Source organism: Pyrgilauda ruficollis, unplaced genomic scaffold, assembly GCF_017590135.1.
Source record: "Pyrgilauda ruficollis isolate IOZ18807 unplaced genomic scaffold, ASM1759013v1 scaffold30, whole genome shotgun sequence".
Taxonomy (NCBI): domain Eukaryota; kingdom Metazoa; phylum Chordata; class Aves; order Passeriformes; family Passeridae; genus Pyrgilauda; species Pyrgilauda ruficollis.
Window position 1 is genome coordinate 7,526,200 of NW_024524378.1, and position 18,626 is coordinate 7,544,825.

The 18,626-nt window shown below is 38.1% G+C and overlaps 1 protein-coding gene across 3 annotated transcripts in view; it reads right to left on the reverse strand.

Moving 5' to 3' along the window:
- SPIDR (scaffold protein involved in DNA repair) overlaps positions 1–18,626 on the reverse strand; it is a 195,258-nt gene that overhangs the window by 5,205 nt on the left and 171,427 nt on the right. For 2 of the 3 annotated variants that reach the window (XM_041473623.1, XM_041473624.1), the window contains exons 12-16: positions 12,241–12,328; positions 9,793–9,936; positions 9,639–9,698; positions 6,282–6,480; positions 5,123–5,275 (exon numbers count right to left, since the gene is read on the reverse strand). In XM_041473623.1, coding sequence (XP_041329557.1) covers positions 5,123–5,275; positions 6,282–6,480; positions 9,639–9,698; positions 9,793–9,936; positions 12,241–12,328 — 644 coding nt within the window. The remainder of the gene's footprint in view (positions 1–5,122; positions 5,276–6,281; positions 6,481–9,638; positions 9,699–9,792; positions 9,937–12,240; positions 12,329–18,626) is intronic. The other variant, XR_005955639.1, reaches the window with a different exon arrangement.

The following is an 18,626-nucleotide window of genomic DNA, read 5'->3' on the forward strand; positions in this document are numbered from 1 at the left end:
ATCAGGTCTTCCAACAATCTCACTCCCTTTCTCCTTTGTCCCTCCAACAAGGGATGAAAGTACAGCAGAGTGTTACATTCTAAAAATATCAGAAAGTAGATAATTGACAATTAACTTTCCAAACAGGCTCGGTTCTTTTGGTTTGGATTTTACTGCTTTTCTGATTTGTTTTTGCTTGTTTGCTATCTTTCTGGTCCTCTGATGCTTTCTTGGCAATAAACAGCTACAAAAACAATCAGATCGAATAGCTTGATATTGATATTTAGAAAATACAAACCAATAAGAAGCCCCAATCCCTTCTGAAAACAACAATGCAGATAAAATTCCACTAACAATGGAGTTATTATTCATTTATACAGATTTAACAGAGATTAGATCTGGCTCACAGTCTTAAGTGTGTGCGTAAGAAGGGAATGCCAAAGATACTTTGGACTAATAAAAAGGGCCTCGCTAGTTTTGGCAAGAAAAAATATATTCAGAATTTTATGAGAAGCCAGTAAAGAGCGTATTATATTTTATGGTAACAATACGCTGAAATTATGAGCATTATTTATAGAGAAAAATATTCACCTGTAAGAATGAAATCACACTGAAATAAAAACTCACTAGTACAACAGAACTATAGACTTAAAAATCCAGCCTCTGTTGAGCAAGAATCTCACAGTTCTATACCACATTCAATAGAAGAAAGCCTTGGAGACTATGGAGCATTTACAGTGTCTGGACTGTAAGACAGGGTGTTAATCCCTTGCTTTTCTGGTTTTCCTGGGACAAGGAGGGAGCTACACCTAAAGAACAAAACTGTAATTTTCTTTGGGAATTCAAAGGACAGCAAGTCTGAAGATCTGGAAAGTTACTTCTCAAATACAACATTTATGACTCAGTTTCCAAGTGTACCACAAAACATCAGGCATTTCTCTGACAAGATATTCTACTTAGCCATGTGGACTCTTAGAGGAATAATTTTGATTCTTCAGTGTTCGTGATAAACTGGGAGTTTCCAAGGGTATGTTTCTCTTTGAATGATGTGAATGCTGAATGGAGTTAAATCCACTTAGTGGATTTAGTTTGACTGGATCCACTTGACTGGCTGGTCACCAGTGGTGTTCCCTAAGGCTCAGGATTGGGGCCAGTCCTGTTTAATATTTTAATCAATAATCTGGATCAAGTCCACCCTCAGTGAGTTTGCAGATGACAGTGAGTTGGGTGGGAGTGTTGACCTGCTGGAGGGCAGGGAGGCTCTGCATGGGGATCTGGACAGGCTGGATCAATGGTCTGAGGCCAGTGGTGTGAGGTTCAACAAGGCCAGGTGTTGGGTCCTGCACCTAGGTCACAGCAACCCCAGGCAGTGCCACAGGCTGGGAAAGAATGACTGGGAAGCAAACCAGCGGAAAAGGAGCTGGGGGCGCTGGTTGACAGCCAACTGGACATGAGCCAGCGTGTGCCCAGGTGGCCAAGAAGGCCAGTGGCATCCTGGCCTGTATCAGCAATGGTGTGGTCCAGCAGGACCAGGAGAGTGATCGTGCCTCTGTACTCAGCACTGGTGAGGCTGCACCTCAAGTACAGTTCTGGGCCCTTCACTCCAAAAAAGACACTGAGGTGCTGGGGTGGCCCAGAGAAGGGCAATGGAGCTGATGAAGAGGAGGTGGGGCTCTTCAGCCTGCAGAAAAAGAGGCTCAGGGGAAACCTTCTTGTTCTCTGCAACTGCCTAAAGGCACTTTGTAACCAGGCAGGGGTCCACCTCTTCTCTCAGGTAACAAGTGACAGCATGAGAGGAAATGGCCTAACATTATTCCAAGAGAGGTTTACATCAGATATTAGGAAGACTTTCTTCACTGAAAGGGTGGTCAAGCATTTGAATAGCTGCCAGAAAAGTGGTGGAGTCCCCAGCCCTGGAGGTATTTAAAAGACATGCAGATGTGGCACCTGGGGACACATGGTTTAGTGGTAGACTTGGCAGTGTTGGTTTTGATTTTGGTTAATGGTTTGACTGGATATCTTAAAGATCCCTTTCAACCTAAATGATTCTATGATTTTATCATCCTTGTTCACCAAAAAGCTACCAATTAGTTTGCTGAGTATGTTTCCTTCTTCGTTAAAAAATAATTTTAAAACCAAAACAAGTCCCCTTTCTCTCTAAGCCTTTTCACCTTCTCCCCGTTGTGTGCCATATTCCAACTGCAAGATGCCAGTGCAAGTACATTTGAAGAAAATTAATGAGGATCATACTGATGAGATTGTGTCTAGTGGAGAAGATTATTTTGATGATAATGCAGAGTTCCCTTGAGAAAAACACCAGACATCACTGAAGTCAGACCAACTCAAAGCAGCAACAGATGTAGTAATCTAGTGACAGTCTTGTGCACCCTGTAAAGAGATTTCTCAAATTTAAGATGCTGAACTACTGCACATCTTTTTCAAGACGCTTGATTTTTCTTGACATACACAAACCTTTTGGATATCTTCCCAAGATCCTTCTTTTAAATGAAAATGCACATGGCCAAAATTCGATTTTTACCTCTAGTCTATTTTTAAGGGTTGTGGCTGGCACCATAAAGAAGAGATTGACAATAGGACAATACCTGGAAAAGCAGGTCTGCCATGTGGAATGCAAAGGAACATTTTGGTTGAAACAATTAAAACATGGAAGTGTTGTTTTGGATTTCTTTCCCCGAGTCAGTTATCCTGATTAATGGGACCGGCAATGCAAAAATCCAATTAAAAAAGGAAACACAGATAAACTGACTGACTCCATTTTAGTCCCACTATTAAGTGGAAAACTGAAAAAACCCCACACGCCTGAGTAAGGGCTTAAATATGAAAATATCCAATGTCAAAATTCAATCACTGCTGGTGAGTCATGTACTAGGCAAATAGCATTAATCAAGTAATATTCCCACATACCACGTGTGGTATAGACTAAGTAGAATTTACTCAAAGCATGATTAAGAGGAAAAACAGTTCTGTGCCATATGAACTGCCAACATTTAAGTCATCCTGACTGCTACTATACAGCAAAAACAGGTTATAAATTACCTTGTAACGCATAGTGATAAGAAAATAAACCTATTAACCCTAAGATCACAGGTGAAAACCACAAACTCATCTTGCAATGAAGAATAAACTTTTCATTAGAAAGCAACCACAGGTTTTCACTGATTTGTTGAAGAGCAACACACTCCATTATCCCAGAGCTGGTGTGACTGGACCTTCCAGAAACAAGAATTTCTGACAAACTCATTGCATCTGCTTGGTCTGGAACATTTTCTGTTTTGACAGGGAAGGACCCTCGGAAGAACATCCAGTCCAGAGTTGTACCAAGTTGGTCAGGGCCCAGCTTTAAGCAGGAGCTTGGCCTGGCAGAACTTCAGATGTTCCTTCCAAAGGAGCAGGAAGGCACACCCCTTCAAGAAAGGGTCAAGAAAGCCTTTCCAGCCTCTTTGCTAGGGGGGAGGATGCCAGTGTGCAACATACATAAGTGACCAAAAGTACAAGAAATGACTGGATGGGCAAAGAAAAAGTATGAATGAGATAATAACTGCTTCTCATTGAAAGCCAGACTAACAGCTCTCTGATTTAGGAGATAAGAAACAGTGACTGAAGTTTAGAGATGATACATCTCCCTCCATGCATTGTTCCACCAAAAGTATATTCTCCCACCAACCAAATAGGGTCAATGCTATTAGTTTCATTAGTTCAGCAGAAAGATGTAGGCACTACCTAACTGAAACCCAAAACAGTGAATGTGTCTCTTGAATGGTATTAAAATATTTCAGTACACACGAAAGTGAGAGTTTTCATCCATATACTGCTGCAGCATAAGTATATAGAAGATATTTTATATTCTGTGTTGGTATTCAGGTGTGGGAACATACTGATAACAGCTATCCTGCACAAATTCCACATTAAACAAGACAAGGTTGTAGGATTAATTTCTCCTTTTGTCATCCTTCTATCTTTAATACAGGACAGGCAAAGCATGACATCTCCCATGTGTATAAAGTAAGTTCTTGTTTACACAACAGATCACAAAGGTGTACTTTCTTTGCTCTGCTGGAAAAAGAAAGGACAGAGGGATGTTTTCTTTATCCTACTATGAGCACCGTCAACAACAAAAAAGAAGACAGGCACTTCTCAAAATCGCAAAATTACCAGCAGAGAAGCGACAATTCTTTACATAACTACTGGAGAGGTGAAAAAAAAAGTCAAAAAGCATTTCACACCCAGTGACAGAAATATCTTTCAAGTAGCTGTATCACTGCAAGACGTACACAACAACCAAGGCTTTGAGTGAAGTGTCTCTAGTTGTGCTTGGTTTTCATTATGCACTGTTCAACATTTGTCACTGCAAGGTGCTCAGTAATTAATCACAGAGGCATTGCTAAGTTGTGGCTCTACCACAGCAGCAGGTATGTTTAGTAAAGGCTTCGCTTGGTTTTAAATTGTCTTCTCAGTCTATCATATTATAGCTGAATAATTAATTTGAAAATCATTATTTGTTGTCATTTTAAAGTAAATTTCAAATGCTACAGTGAATACTTGAAGGGGTAAACGCAAAAGTGTATCAAGAATTTTCTACAAGGGTGACTGGAATAATACAAGTTAAATTAAGACACATCTTAGACAAAGCTATGATCCAAAGTGGCTGGTGAGCAAATACTGGCTACATCATGCTAAATTACTATGGTAAAATAATAAATTGTCCTACTGCAGCAAAGCTCCAGGGAAATCAGTCACTAACCCCTACCACTCAAGATCTGGGTAACATATCTTACCCATCTGCCTAAAAAATGTTGGCATAACTCATTGTTGCCAACATCAACAAGGCTGGTGTGAACAGAAGGCTCCTGAAAGAAGACAGTGAAGAAAGGAATATAATGAAACAGATTGTGCATTAAACATTTATTCTGGGGTATGAGTGAGTGGGAGCAGAGCTTGGCCAGCAAAAGGCAAACAGAGCCCACAATGAAGCATAAAATCTTAAATATCCTAATGACCCACAGCAATGCCATGCTTTTTTTACCCCTCCATGCTGTTTGTGCAAGAAATCAATATGAAGACACAAAAGATTAAAGTGAGCACAAATAATTAACTGCATTCATTTCAGCAAGGCCATACAAACCTCTGAGAGCACAAATGGAGCTGGCCTGTGTTGTAGAATCCAGCTCATCGAGTCTGACAGGGCCAGTCAGCTCACTGAGGTCAGCACCAGCAGCCGAGCACAAAAGAGGCTTTTGTAATAGGAGAACAGTACGTTCAACACAAATAATCCTACCTGCCAAAAAAGACATTTCAACTCAGTACAGTAACAAGGAAAAAGGTGACCACGTTAATTGTCATGGCCAATAAAGACAACAATCTCTGCCAGCTACCAAGCAGATGAATAGACTCCATCAGGTTTTCTCAATGACAAAATATTTTGCTTTCAGCGATACACGCACCACGCTCTTGTTGCACTTTGCAACTCCTGAGGAGAAATCTGAATTTGAAGAAAAAGAAATTTAGAAATTTGAACATGCCAGAAGAGAGTCTGATGCCACCCAGAGTGCATCACATCTCACTCCTTGCAAACAGGTTACAGGCTCTTCCTTTGTAATAACCTTGGGTAGCCCTTCAGGTGGTCCTACCTTGCTTCAAAGATTACAAAGAGCAGGTGCATGCTTTATTCTCCAGAGAGGGATTTTTGCTTCAGACACACAGCCTTTTGCGCAACTTTGTACTTCCAGTTCACTTACATTCTGGAAGTGACTGAAGGTGTGAGATGTGAGCCAGCACTGCCATCATCATACAGAAGGAAACTTGAAACTCAAAAAGGAGTGACTAAAAATGAAAGTAAAGGGAACAACCATAATTTCATTATCCGTATGGGAGCAAAGGCTCACAGCTAAGATGGTTTAGGAGAGCTTGTAAAATTTCTCTGTCTAGGGACACACAGATTTCTTAATATATTTGAGCCTTCTATCACCTCACAAATTTGATTTTCACTGGTCATCAGATTCAACAGTCAGCAAAGAAGACTGACAGCAATACTGGTGGACATACAACAACATCACTGAATTTCTCATTCACTTTCAAAATCAAGCCAAAAATACAGAAAAAGAAACTTTACAAGAAAGTTTAAATTACAACCCATTTTCAAATTTCTCATCCCAAACTTGCAAAGCCTCATCTTCATCTGATAATGAAAGTGACCTCTTTGGAGGTCACATATTGAGGTGTCAGAGATAAGGGTGCTGTTTCTGTGGGACCCCAACTGCTTCCAAACCACATGCAAAGCTTACCATTTCCCCAGAGAGCATCCTTGAAGAAGACAAGTCGTGAGCCAGCACTGAGGGCTTCCATGATTTCCATGCTGAGAACACACGACGCAGTGACTGACACAGCAACAACTTTTGGAATCCCATGAACCACATTTTGCAGTGTGGAGTCAGTCACAAACAACAACATTTCTCTTTGATCTATAGGAACACTGTGTTTTGTCTGTGATTAGGGAAAAAATACAAATTTGGAATGCAATTGTTAATTTTCTTTAGTAGAAGAAAACATCTTCATATTAAAATGACTCATAAAACTGACAGAAATTATTACAGTTAGGGCTTGTGCAGGATAATGAGTCAAAGGTTTATTAGAACTTTTTGGTATTCCTTACTTCAGATAGAAACCTTAAAATCTCTGCCTTAAATTAACTTTCTGAGGTTGACTCGCTGGACTCATGGCTTTACTTTAGTCAACCATCACGCTTTACGATAATTTTCTTGGACTGTACATGGGATTTTAAAATATATTTTCTAAAAAAATATACTATATATATGGTATACATAAAAACGTAATTGGATGGTTTTAATAAGACTTGCATAATTTTTGTCTTAAAAATATGAGGAAAGAACATTTCTACTACTAATATTATTTCTCTGTGGGCACATTTTCTAGGTACTGTTATCACATTCCCAAGCATAACCAAGTTGCAAAGTGGAGCTTTTTCTTTCAGTTGAACAAATATCCCTAAATATTCCAAAAATGCATAAAGTTAAGGAAGTGGACGGTATATGAGTCTGCAATGACAGTGTAAGTTTTCTGCCCCAGACAGGTACAAAAATATCAAAGCGTATTTCATATTTATCAGTGCAAGGAACTTGCACATTTTTGGATTCTAATATTTTAAAAATATCTAAGACTAAATAATTTTAAATGTTTTTGTTACTCTTTTTAATTAGCCTGCTGATCAAAAATTAATGCTTAAAACATTTAACTGAAAATTAAATACTAGAATGCCTGGAAAGACATGTAGCATTTTATTCTCAGAGCTGCATGTCTGTGGCAGAAGGTAACACAACAAAACCCCCAGTATTTTGTCTTTGGTTGAATTATAACTTTGAAACCATCAGCCACACCAAACCTGGCTTTCTCTCCATGCTTGCACTCTTAGAGCAAATGATGTAATTGCAAATAGTGACTGGAAAAATTCACAGCTCAGATATCACAGTTGTGCCTTAATTCAGCATATGCTGCCTATTGCACTGATGTTGTTGTTTTGCCTAGTAACTGCATACATTTGGGCACCTTCTCTGCATAGATACCATTAGGACAGCTTCAGAGAAAGAATTTTTACATCTGTCCCTTGAGAATTACTAACACATTAAAAGCTCTCTTCCAGGAAAATCATCCAAAAAGTAAATAATAATAAAAGCAAAAATCACAAGTTAGTATAAAATCATCATCTTGCTATGTGTGACAATTTGTTCTGAACAGAGAAGAGGACACAACAGACAAAAAGCAGCAGGACTGAGTTATAAGGAAGGACAGCTCCTTAACCACAGATGGAATATATTTCCTCATGTTCCTTCTGAACCACAGTTTGAATTCTGACTAATAAAAAAAGCGTATTTCCATTCCTCCTTCACACAAATTAAGTCATATTAATTTAAGCACTTAATACTGTAACTACAGAGAGTAAATACTGTTTTTTAAGGTGCATCTGAATTAGCTCACATAGCAGATTATTTAATAATACATCTGCAAAACAAACCAAATCATTGTCCCTTCCTCACTTATTACAACTTGGTGATTTTGCATGTGAAGGGTACATCCTCTTGGCAAAGGCAGCTGCAGGAAACAAGCTGCTGTTCTTGATCTTCTGGAAGGACTAGGCAAATGATACTCTAGCAGCAGATACTTTTACATTCCTTGAGCAATTGTCCCAAAAGTTAAACATAAAGAGAATATCTTCTATTGCTTTTCCATCATTACTTTCAAAAAATTATGAGTACTCATGTTGTTCACTTATAAAAATTTAGTGCTTACAGTTCAGCAAGTGAATAGCCATTAAAAAAAGAACTAATAAACCTCCTAGGAGCAACACAAAAAAGCACAGACCTTTCTTTCTTCTACTCAATATTCCATTCTTCAATATCACATCTGTTCCAGCATGCTTCATCTTTTCTCTAATTCAGTGATGAAGTGCTTTTACATAAGAATACTGATAACACGCGTCAGAATTTCAGATGTAGACATTCCTGAATTAAAAAATGTTTGGCTAGGATGCCCCTAGTCTGCAATTTTATTTCATTTTTCACTGGAAGAGGTTTCTTAGAAATAGGAATTTACGCACGTATGTGTCCATCTTCCTGCTGGCACACTAAAGATCCCATCCAGCTAGCCCTAATTCCATGTTTGCCAATGCTCTGTCACATTCTCAATTAGCACAGAGAGAACACAAGAGATACCCCTCATCTCAGTAGTTAAAAGTACTCCCTGCCTAAAAATTAAATCATAATTCATTGGCTTTTGAAGCAAAAGGGCAAGACCTAAATTAAATTTATGTCTCAAACTTGTGGGAAGCATCTTCAGCTATTCTGCTGGCTGTTCTGGAATTTCTTTGTCTTTGGTTCATATGCTTTGATTCACACTTTGTTTCTTGTGGAGTTGATGGACAATTGCAAATTATTCTCTGCTAGAATGCAGTGCTGGCTGTACTGAGGATCCAGTCGCCAGGAAAAAATAAATAAATCAGCAACAAAAAAATTCCTTTAACTACTAAGGGAGCTAGCAACATTTTGAAAGAACATCGTAGCATCATTCAGAAACAAATAAAACATAATTGTAAGCTTTCCGGCGCAGTATGGATGGCAGATGTATTTACCTAAGAGTTCCTCCCTTTTACTACTTACTGGACCATAAAAGCCAAATTTGCCTGAGGGGCTTCTATGAAGTCAATGAAAATCACTCACACATTTGCATGGAAAGAGTAAAACTGTATTTTTATATAACCATAATCTGTTCCACTCTATCCCCCAACACCCAACTGACTGGGAGCTTCTTCCTTACGTTCCTAAGGATAGCATTCAGCTATAAATCGAGCCTCAACTGACTTCATGTGAGCTCTCTCTCCAGAGTGCAGTATCATCTCTGGTTAGATACCAATTTGTTCAGGAATAATTGGCTTTCTAGACTGAGTGGCATTGAAACTGGTGAGGCAGTTCATTTTACCTTTACCAAGCATTTTAGACACGGTGATAATTCAGCCCATCAACTCTTGAAGATAATCCTGGCATTGGGGTTACCCCTATACAAGATGAATCTTCTTCACATAAACATGATGCTGATTTTATGTTGAATTCATTGCTAAATAAAAAGATTACCTGCAGCCTTTGATAGAGCACTTGGGCCCAGAAGCTACATCGCTCGTTACAAGCATCAATCTGAAAAGAGCACAAAAATAGGGAATGAGACAACTGTGATACCAGAAATCCAGTGGCAAAAGGTATTTGTTATCTGATTTGTAAAGCAGATTACCCGAAGAATTTCCTTTAGACCATGAACAGCTGGTGGCTGGTACAAATTAGAAATCTGTTCTTCCTCATCCACTTCCACATGTATTTCACCAGATTGAACAGTAAGAATGTAACAGAAGCTGGGAGGAGGAAGATTAGTTGTCATCTATTAAAAAATAAGAAAAAGAAATGTGGCACATAAAAAGGCACTTTAATTTAACCAGTCAAGTTTTACAATAACAGGCAAGATGAACAAAACAATTTACATTTTAAGATGGATGGGAAAACAAAATTATATGGTTAATAACAAGGACTCTGATGTAGAAGATGAGTTAATAAACCAACAGTCCCAAGTTATAAGCGAAATCAGCTTGTGTGTATCATTCTTTCCATAATCTAACATTGATCCTCCTCACAAAAACAACTCATAACTTGGCACACTTGGCAAACACTGTGACTATTTCAAGGTGCTTTTTGTTGTTTTCCGTATCTTTATTACGTGGTAGGAGTGCGTTGATTAGTCTCATTTTTTTTTCTTTTTTCTTTCTGAGATTTGGGGACTTTTGCATGTGGGTGGGTTTTTGTGATAGTAAACAGCTGCCGAACTTTTAAAGCTGCCAAATTAAATCCAGGACAGCACAAGGAGATAATGAAGAACAGGAATGCAAGAGCTGCAAGAACTGCTCTCTTTGTGGTATGCCAGATTTTTCTTTTCCCCTTAAAAAGTACCATGACGTAACAACTTTATCAATCACCACTTAGAGAGGTCCCAAGCTGGAAAGACTTCTCAGAAAAGAAAAGACAATGCTAGAAGATAATTTTTATTGCAAATATGGTAAAATACTCTTTCAGCAATGTTTGTTGTTAATAAAACATTTAATTTAACAGAAGAAATATGAATATATTAAAGACAGTTGCCCGCCCATTAGAAAGAATCTGCTTAAAGAAAAATAAAGCAAAGGAAGCTGATACCCAAACTCTGCCTCTGATAGCATTAAAGAAGGTATTTGAATGTACATACGGCTCAAAAGAAATCGTTCCACTGGTCCCTTCCCAACAACATTATCATCATGCTGGCAGTATTGTTTATGTACTGATGTATAAAACTGCTTCCATAGAACTGTGCATAAAACTATACTGTTTGCATCAAGAGAAACATATCTCCATTGAAAGAACTCCAACCAGCCAAAAACGTGGAGCATCAGAATGCAAGTTGTGGTTCTGTGTGGAATTAATTTCTATTTCAAACCAATGGCAGAAGTGTAAATTACACGACTATGGCAAGTTTCCTCCATTTTTAAATTGCTAATAAAACAGAAAAAATGAAGAAATAGCAACAGTCATAACAACACTAAATGACATTTAAGAGCTTTGCCTCAGTCATAGATATTCCCATTCTGTTGCCCACATAATTTTAATGCACAAACCCATTCATTCCTCTGAGACTTCCAAAATATTTCGATGAAAGACAGTCAAAGAGAGTACAGCTATTTCACTCCGTTTCAGTCTCGATTTTATTTTTGACTGAGGTCTGATCTTTTTGTTCTTCAATATAAACCCCTGGACAATGCAAAGAACATGCTGCATTGCAGAGGAAAGATTCTTGGACTTTAGAAATAACTAGTAATATCCACCTTCAATATTCCCTGGTTTTGAAACATGTTTATTTCCAGCTCTCTCTTTTTTTCTCCCATATTGACTCCTTTGGTCTAAAACCAATTTTTAATACCACTAACTTCTTCCCAAAGAACAGCCTATACAAGAACATCAAGAAAGCTCTTGGCTACCCAGAAGCTTCTCAAATGGTCTCATTCTACCAAAATGATTTTATGTGACAGAACACGTTTTCAAAGACAAAAGCTAATTGAAGTAAAATTACAGATGTGATTTCAGCTTTGCAAATATAGAACATACTTTAAATCCACTTCTATACTTTCCCACCCCCTAAAATCACAGAAAACATTCATTAATCTTTAATAATTACTTTTATGTTCATCTTTCTGACCTCACATGAAACAAGTATCAGTCAGAGACATCCTAACTAGTAAGAGACCTGATTCCAGCAGACACTCTGTCTTCACAGAAGTTAATATTCAGAAAAGTGCTCTCAAACCTAAGGCTGAAAAGTGCTTTTAAAGGAGTTAACATCCTTGTATATAGACTTCTCAGCAGACTCCATGATACCTAGTATCTCTTTACTCCTACAAGGAGAAGAGAAGAAAAATTTGTCTGGACATCTTACCATTCTAGCTCTAGAGGATTAATAACTGGCTAATTGCATCATTTTGGAAAGATGCTGTTAATTCAGAGGGCTTCAGGTTAGCCTGGGAGGTTGTCAGAATCAGTAAAACAAAACTTGGTAGGTAAAAAGAGGGAGAGAGTCTTCATTCCCAAAGTAAATATGATTATACCACCATCAAAAATACTAGCTGTGAGTGAAAAAATTCATATCTGTAATAACAAAACTTACCATTTCAGAGTCTTGACTTTGTCCGGGAACTTTTACAGGCACTGCTGGAGGCCACAGACTGTCTATCAGACTAAACAGTCCTAATGCCCTTCAAAGAGACCAATAAAATCAGGTTTAAAATGTTTTCCACTGCCACACATTATATTAAAAAGATTCATTAAGAAACGTAATCTAAACCATTGCATGATTATGAAAACAATTTAAAATCATATTTGTTTTCTGGAAGCTGGTTTGGATTTGGTCTAGTTAAATTTCCATGGCTCCTGCTGCTGGGTGGAGAGGGAGAGAAGGGATGTATCACATGCAGTGACAAGCAAGTCATGTTTAATCCTTTGCCACAAACAGCTTGCTACACGATAGAATTCAGGGGAACTGGGGTAAATGGCAGCTTGGGAAGGACACAGGTATCAGCACAACTTCTTTTAAAAAGTAGCTTTTAGCTATAGAACTGTTAAAAAATTTTGCTTTTAACCCCTTCATTTCTACTGGTTTTTTTTTTGGTGTTGTGTGTTTTTTTTTTTTTTTTTTTTTTTTTTTTTTTTTTTTTTTTTTGGGGAAGAGGTGCTGCGTGTGTCTATGTGCTTTTTACTGGTTTTTTGTTGTTGTTGACAGCTGACTGTAACTGCTTTCAGGAAAGCCAGCAATTATCAGATACAGAGAAACAACAGGCAAGATTTTGTTAAGTACCATATGCAGAGAACGATCTCTTTCCTACACAGCTGTTCACTCAGTTATGGTTTGCATTTATTAATTTTGCAAGTTTCACACTTTTGATTTAAAAAACAAACATAAAATTAACAGTCCATCACATTAAGGTAAGATAGTGACCATCTTTAGCAAACCAAGCTGTATTTGGCAGCAGTTCAGTGGCTGCCTTGTGAGTTGATGGAACATCTTTGGTGGACAGAAAAGAGTAGCTGAGGGAGGGGAAATAGCAACAGATAGCTAACTTGAAGAGAAATACATTTTTGAGTTAAAGCTCTGAGTTATCTTGTCCCAGTTCTCTGTTCTGTGCAGTTGAAGCACAGAGATCTGGATTTTAACCCCACACTGCTTCCAAGTTGTCTGTTCCTCCAATTAAGAAAACCACTATTTCTGAAACAACTCTAAAAAATTAAGTCCAAAACTTTTAAAAAGTAATATTAGCTTCTAAACCCAACTGTTTAGAAGGAAACCACATACCCTGTTTACAGGGCTGAAGCACGTTGCAATATGCTGCTTCTCTTCAAGGGGTCATGGAAACTTTCCTTTTAAAGTTCTGCTTTTAGCTCACTTCTGCTTAAACTTATTTATTTCTGCATTTCCTTAGTCCTTCTCTGGATCCTTAGATTTTGGGTGTCTACAGTGAGTTTCTCAGCATGTTTTTTTCACTGCCTGTGATTCAGTGTTAACGGTGATGCCTTTGCAAGAAGTTTTATGGCTGTAAATCTCAGAGGAAATCTTTGGGAATACAACTTGAGGCTCACAATTCAGGTAACAAGCTGGCAGACTAAAAAGACATTGCTACCTCTCATTGTGTTCTTCACACAAATGAAAAGACTACAGACACAAAAGGGCTGTTTTTTTACAGAAATGGACTTACTGGCTTACAAAGCATCATCCCCAAGTCTGTGAAAGGAGAGAGACTGGGGTAGTTTTGGTGTTTGGAAGTTTTTTTTTATTTTAATCTGGGGTGGTTTTTTCGTTTTTGTTTTTTTAACAGTGATGTCATTGCAACACACAAAGCAATGTTCCCTAGGCATTAAAGATACTTTACAGCAAACTGACCACTTCTTGAATCCTTGACTGGGGCAAGATTTTCTGGTTTGTATTGTAAAGAATGCTATCTGACACAAGGAAGGCCAATGACCAGAGGAACTAACTGGTCTTGCTAACTGGGAGATGGAAAAGGAGAGCTACAAAGCGAGAGCAGAGCCTCGTGTACAACTCAGGCAGTTCCATGAATGGCCTTCCTCCATGACCCACAGCACAGGGTCGGAGCACAGATACGAACACACCACAAACTGTGCACAGAGACTGCCCATTTATCAATTTAGAGCAACTAAGCCATGTTGTTTGTTGCATGTTCTTCACACAGATTGATCCCTCACTTGCATTTTAAAGTGTTCACAAAGGACATGAAGTTGCCCTTTCTTCTTTAGCTCACTCCTAACTTGCTATCCTCTGTCAGAATGTCTAACAGATATGGTACATTTTCTTCTGTTTTTCTGTGCCCTTTTGGAGAAGGCCATCTACTGTTTGAACGAGGAGCACTTAATTAATAGTAAATGAGAGTATTTGTTTGCAAGCAGGCAGAGGATCAGTGCTGTGGGGGGCAAGCCTCCTGAAAATCTTGGCCCCATCATTTCTTTGACACCAGTCAGGCCAAGGGCAGAGACAAACCAAAGGATTAGCAAGTTCCAAATCACATCCTGCTGTGATCCTTGTCTGTGAGCTGCGATGTTCTCTCCTGGGACTCTCACTCCGTCAGTCAGTGTCCCTGGTGGGAGTTCCCTGGTTGCTCCACCCATTTATACATCTACAGGAAAGTTAACTCCCTTTTTACACTTACAGGCTTCAACTTAGCAGAAGGGAGAAAGAAGTGGGGTCACTGACAGTGGAGAAATGACAAAGACATTGTGTCCTCCTCTGCAGAAGATCATTATCCTTACAGAAAGAATAAAATTAATTCCCTTCACTGGCCAAGTAACACTCAAACTCCAGTTCAATCTGATTTGAACAATGGGTGCAGTTTATTCAATATGTGTAGCCTTCTTCAGCTATAGAGTCAGGACAAGAGATGAACAGCTGGCTCTGTGCTACAGTGAAGGGGAGCATGGTTAGCTCCCATGTGCATATGGAGCCTCTCTGGATACACAAGACAAAATAAAAATGTTTAAATTTTGCTCTGTAAATGTAATTACTAGTTACTTTGGAAAAAAATTATCACAAAAGGACACGCTTTTAAGAAAGGAAAAGCAGAATAAGAAGTGAGAAGAAACAGGCTCAAGGATCAAAAAGAAAAATGAACATGTAAAGTATTTTGAATAACTTTTTTTTAAAATTTTACTTCAGAGACTAGGGCTCTATTGTAGTACTCTATAATTTTGAAAAAAAAGACTGAATCTATAGCAGGAGAAGGACAAAAATAATCTATGAGATTCTAAACTACAGACTCAACTCTTTACTTTCCATGCCAGGCTTAATGCTGTGTTTGGTAAAACAAATTTTGTCCCATCCCAAATATGTGTATTTCCACTGTTTAACACCAACAAAATAAGACTATCAGTAACCCCAGTGAAGTGTTACAGTAAGATTTCCACAGAAATTTGGACTTATGACAGGTAGGTATGCCTGTCTTCTATAAACCCACATCTTCAAGCCTTGCTTATATATACAATCAGATTTTACATATGTGTGTGTACACATACATATACTAAGCAAAACAGGGGGTTTTTGTGTCCTTAATTATTTTTACTATCCAATGTCCTCAAAAGACATCTCTCTTAACTTTACCTTCCTAAACTTCAGTATATCTTTTCCTTGTATCCATAAATGCAAACTGCCTGCTGTGTACCCAGATATCAGGCAGAGAATTTTAAAGATATAATACTGTTAAACAGGCTAAATACATGACTGATACACCAGTATTTACACTATCAGAACATCTCTGATCCTGTGGAAATTCCATTTATTTCATACTACAAGCTGTGTTTCAAAAGTCAAACAACTCTGATTTTTCAAAATAATTTCACTGATTCTGACCTGACAAATTATTTCATAACTTAATAAGAAGATTTTGTTTATTTCTCTCAAAAGCATGAAGTTTCAGCTACAGTTCTGGTCCAAGAACTTTGTGTCTGCCATGCCTGATCCAACTTCTAATGTACAGCGTACAGCTTGGGGAATTTTTCAACTTTAATAATCATAACAGGCTCAGGGGAAAAATACTAGAGGGAGAAAATACCATCAATATCAGAGAAAAGAAGGCACATAAAAAAAGGAGCTATGTAAGGTTTATAGCAAGGAACAGAAAGATACTAGGATTCTCTTCCAACATCTTCCACAGCTTTGCTCAGAGAACTTGGAACTGCTCTGCTTCCTCCTCTCCTACTTCTTAAACTTTTTGTCTAAACCAAAGTTCCACAGCTCTGCTCAGAGGACTTGGGACTTGGAACTGCTCTGCTTCCTCCTCTCCTACTTCTTAAACTTTTTGTCTAAACCAAACCAGTTTTCTTTGGCAGTGTCAGTCTCAATTATTAAGAACTCAAAAATAAATAAATTCCTAGTCCTCTGTGCAAAACTATGAAATTCCTTAATAATCACCTAGACTGCATGAACTTCAACTGTCCTGGGACAAGCAATCCAAATATAAAGCTGACACTGTAGGCTCTCTCCCTCCCTTCAACTGACCTACTAAGACTTGCAGTGCACAAACTATGCAACACCACATTTTCTTAGTCTTGAGTAATAAAAGCAACAAAATCACAAAGTAAAAATCTGAGCCTACTAAACCAGCATCTTTGTCAAAATACAAATGGGGAGGAAGGGCTGCTGACCTGCTGACCTGTTCTTTTCCCCTCTTTTTTTCCCCTCTTTTTTATTTTTTTTTTTGTTTAGATATATGGAATCATATAGTGGAATGATTTACATACTTTAGTAATTCAATTTTCTATAGTATATTAGAAATGACACATACTACACCAAATCACTGAAATTATAACATAAAAGTACTATTGATTCAATATGGATATGCCTATGTTATTCTCCAGTGCTGATTACTGAATAGATTAATGACACAAGCACTAAGACACAAGCAGCATGTTTGTTAAAAAATAGCAAATTCAGGAAATAAAAAACTTCACTTCTGATACAAAAACAGCCATAGAAATGAATATAAAAATAACACATATAGTCAAAACTTCAATGAGATTACTGAAATTATGCTTTAAATGAAACTCAACTTTTAACCACATAAATTACTGAAATGTTTCAGGACCTCAAAACCCAGAGACGTGGGTGGATCTTGTAGATGGCAGTCTTTTTGGAGGAGGGAAAACCAGAGGAAGGAAGTTATGACCTCCTTGCTCTGCGGAGAGTTCTTACTATTACATTTCCTGCCAATGTCTAGCAGTTGAAACACTTACTTGTGCAGCAGTTAGCAGTGGCCCTCTCTTCTGAGGGCAAAACAAAATGAAGAGAAAGTATAAAGTGAAGAGTAAAGGGGAAAAAATGACAGAAATTGAGGCCAGAGATGTATGTGACTCAAATAAAAAGGGAAAAAATAGAAAAGAATGAAAACCCTCCAGCACAATAGTGACCACTACAAACATACAGGGAGATTTCACATTTCAGTGCCTAACATTTGAAAGTTTAAAATGACAAACAACAGAAGCCAGCTTTATTTGAAAATGCAGAAATTTCTCAGAAAAACATAACACTGGTTGATGAGCTCAACATTCAGAGCCTGTTTACTGCAGAAGAAAATGCAACAGATAATACAGCCTGCCATGAATTAAATGTTGGCTCAAAAGTCAAAGCTTATGAGTTGATATATCCTTCAAAGTGTTTTAGCCTATCCAACACAACCATAGATTTTAGCATTCTACATGCAGCAGTTGCCTCTTCTTTTGAAGATTATGAATCATTTTTTCAATTTAGGGACAAAATTTGTACTGACACCCTGTGGTCTTCCTCCCGCCTCAATTTTTAAATTGTGGTTATCTTTCTGTTCTGCTGCAGAGAAACTCTTCATATTTCTAACACATAAGAAAGCATAAAGAGAAGAAGCAGGTACATCTGCTATATTCAGCAGTAAAACAACTCAGTGGTAGGAAAATCAGGTGAAAAGACCCAAGCTGTCAAAATCCAAATTATTATTCTGTGTGGAACTCCAGGTAGGGCTAAAAAAAATCCACTTTTTTTGTCCATAAAGACAGGTCTCTAACTCCAAAGAACATCTCAGATCATTGAAATTAATTTCCAGTAGGAAGCAGGAACTATAACAATTTATAGGTTATTTCCTCCTGAGGCATTTTAGTGAGTGCTTAGCCCCTGCATCTAATTGCATTTATTTAGCTCCTGGTTATACCTGACATACCTGAAACATGCCTGGGACCTATTAAAAAACAGGGGGGTTGCATGTGCTGCATATGGATTCTTAACCAGCATTCCTGCCTCTAGCAGCACACCCCCGAAATCTCACTTCCTCTTCCTCAAGGGACTGAATTTAAGACTGACACATGAGGCAGTGGGAGGGTGAGAACAAGAGCCTCTAAGGAAACAACACCATCAGCAGCCTTTCAATGAATATTTTTCAGTTTTCTCCCTTCAAATCACTGTACTTTTTTTCTTCTTTTTTTTTTTTTTTTTTTTTTGTGTTACAAAGCATGCCGGGCAAGGGATAG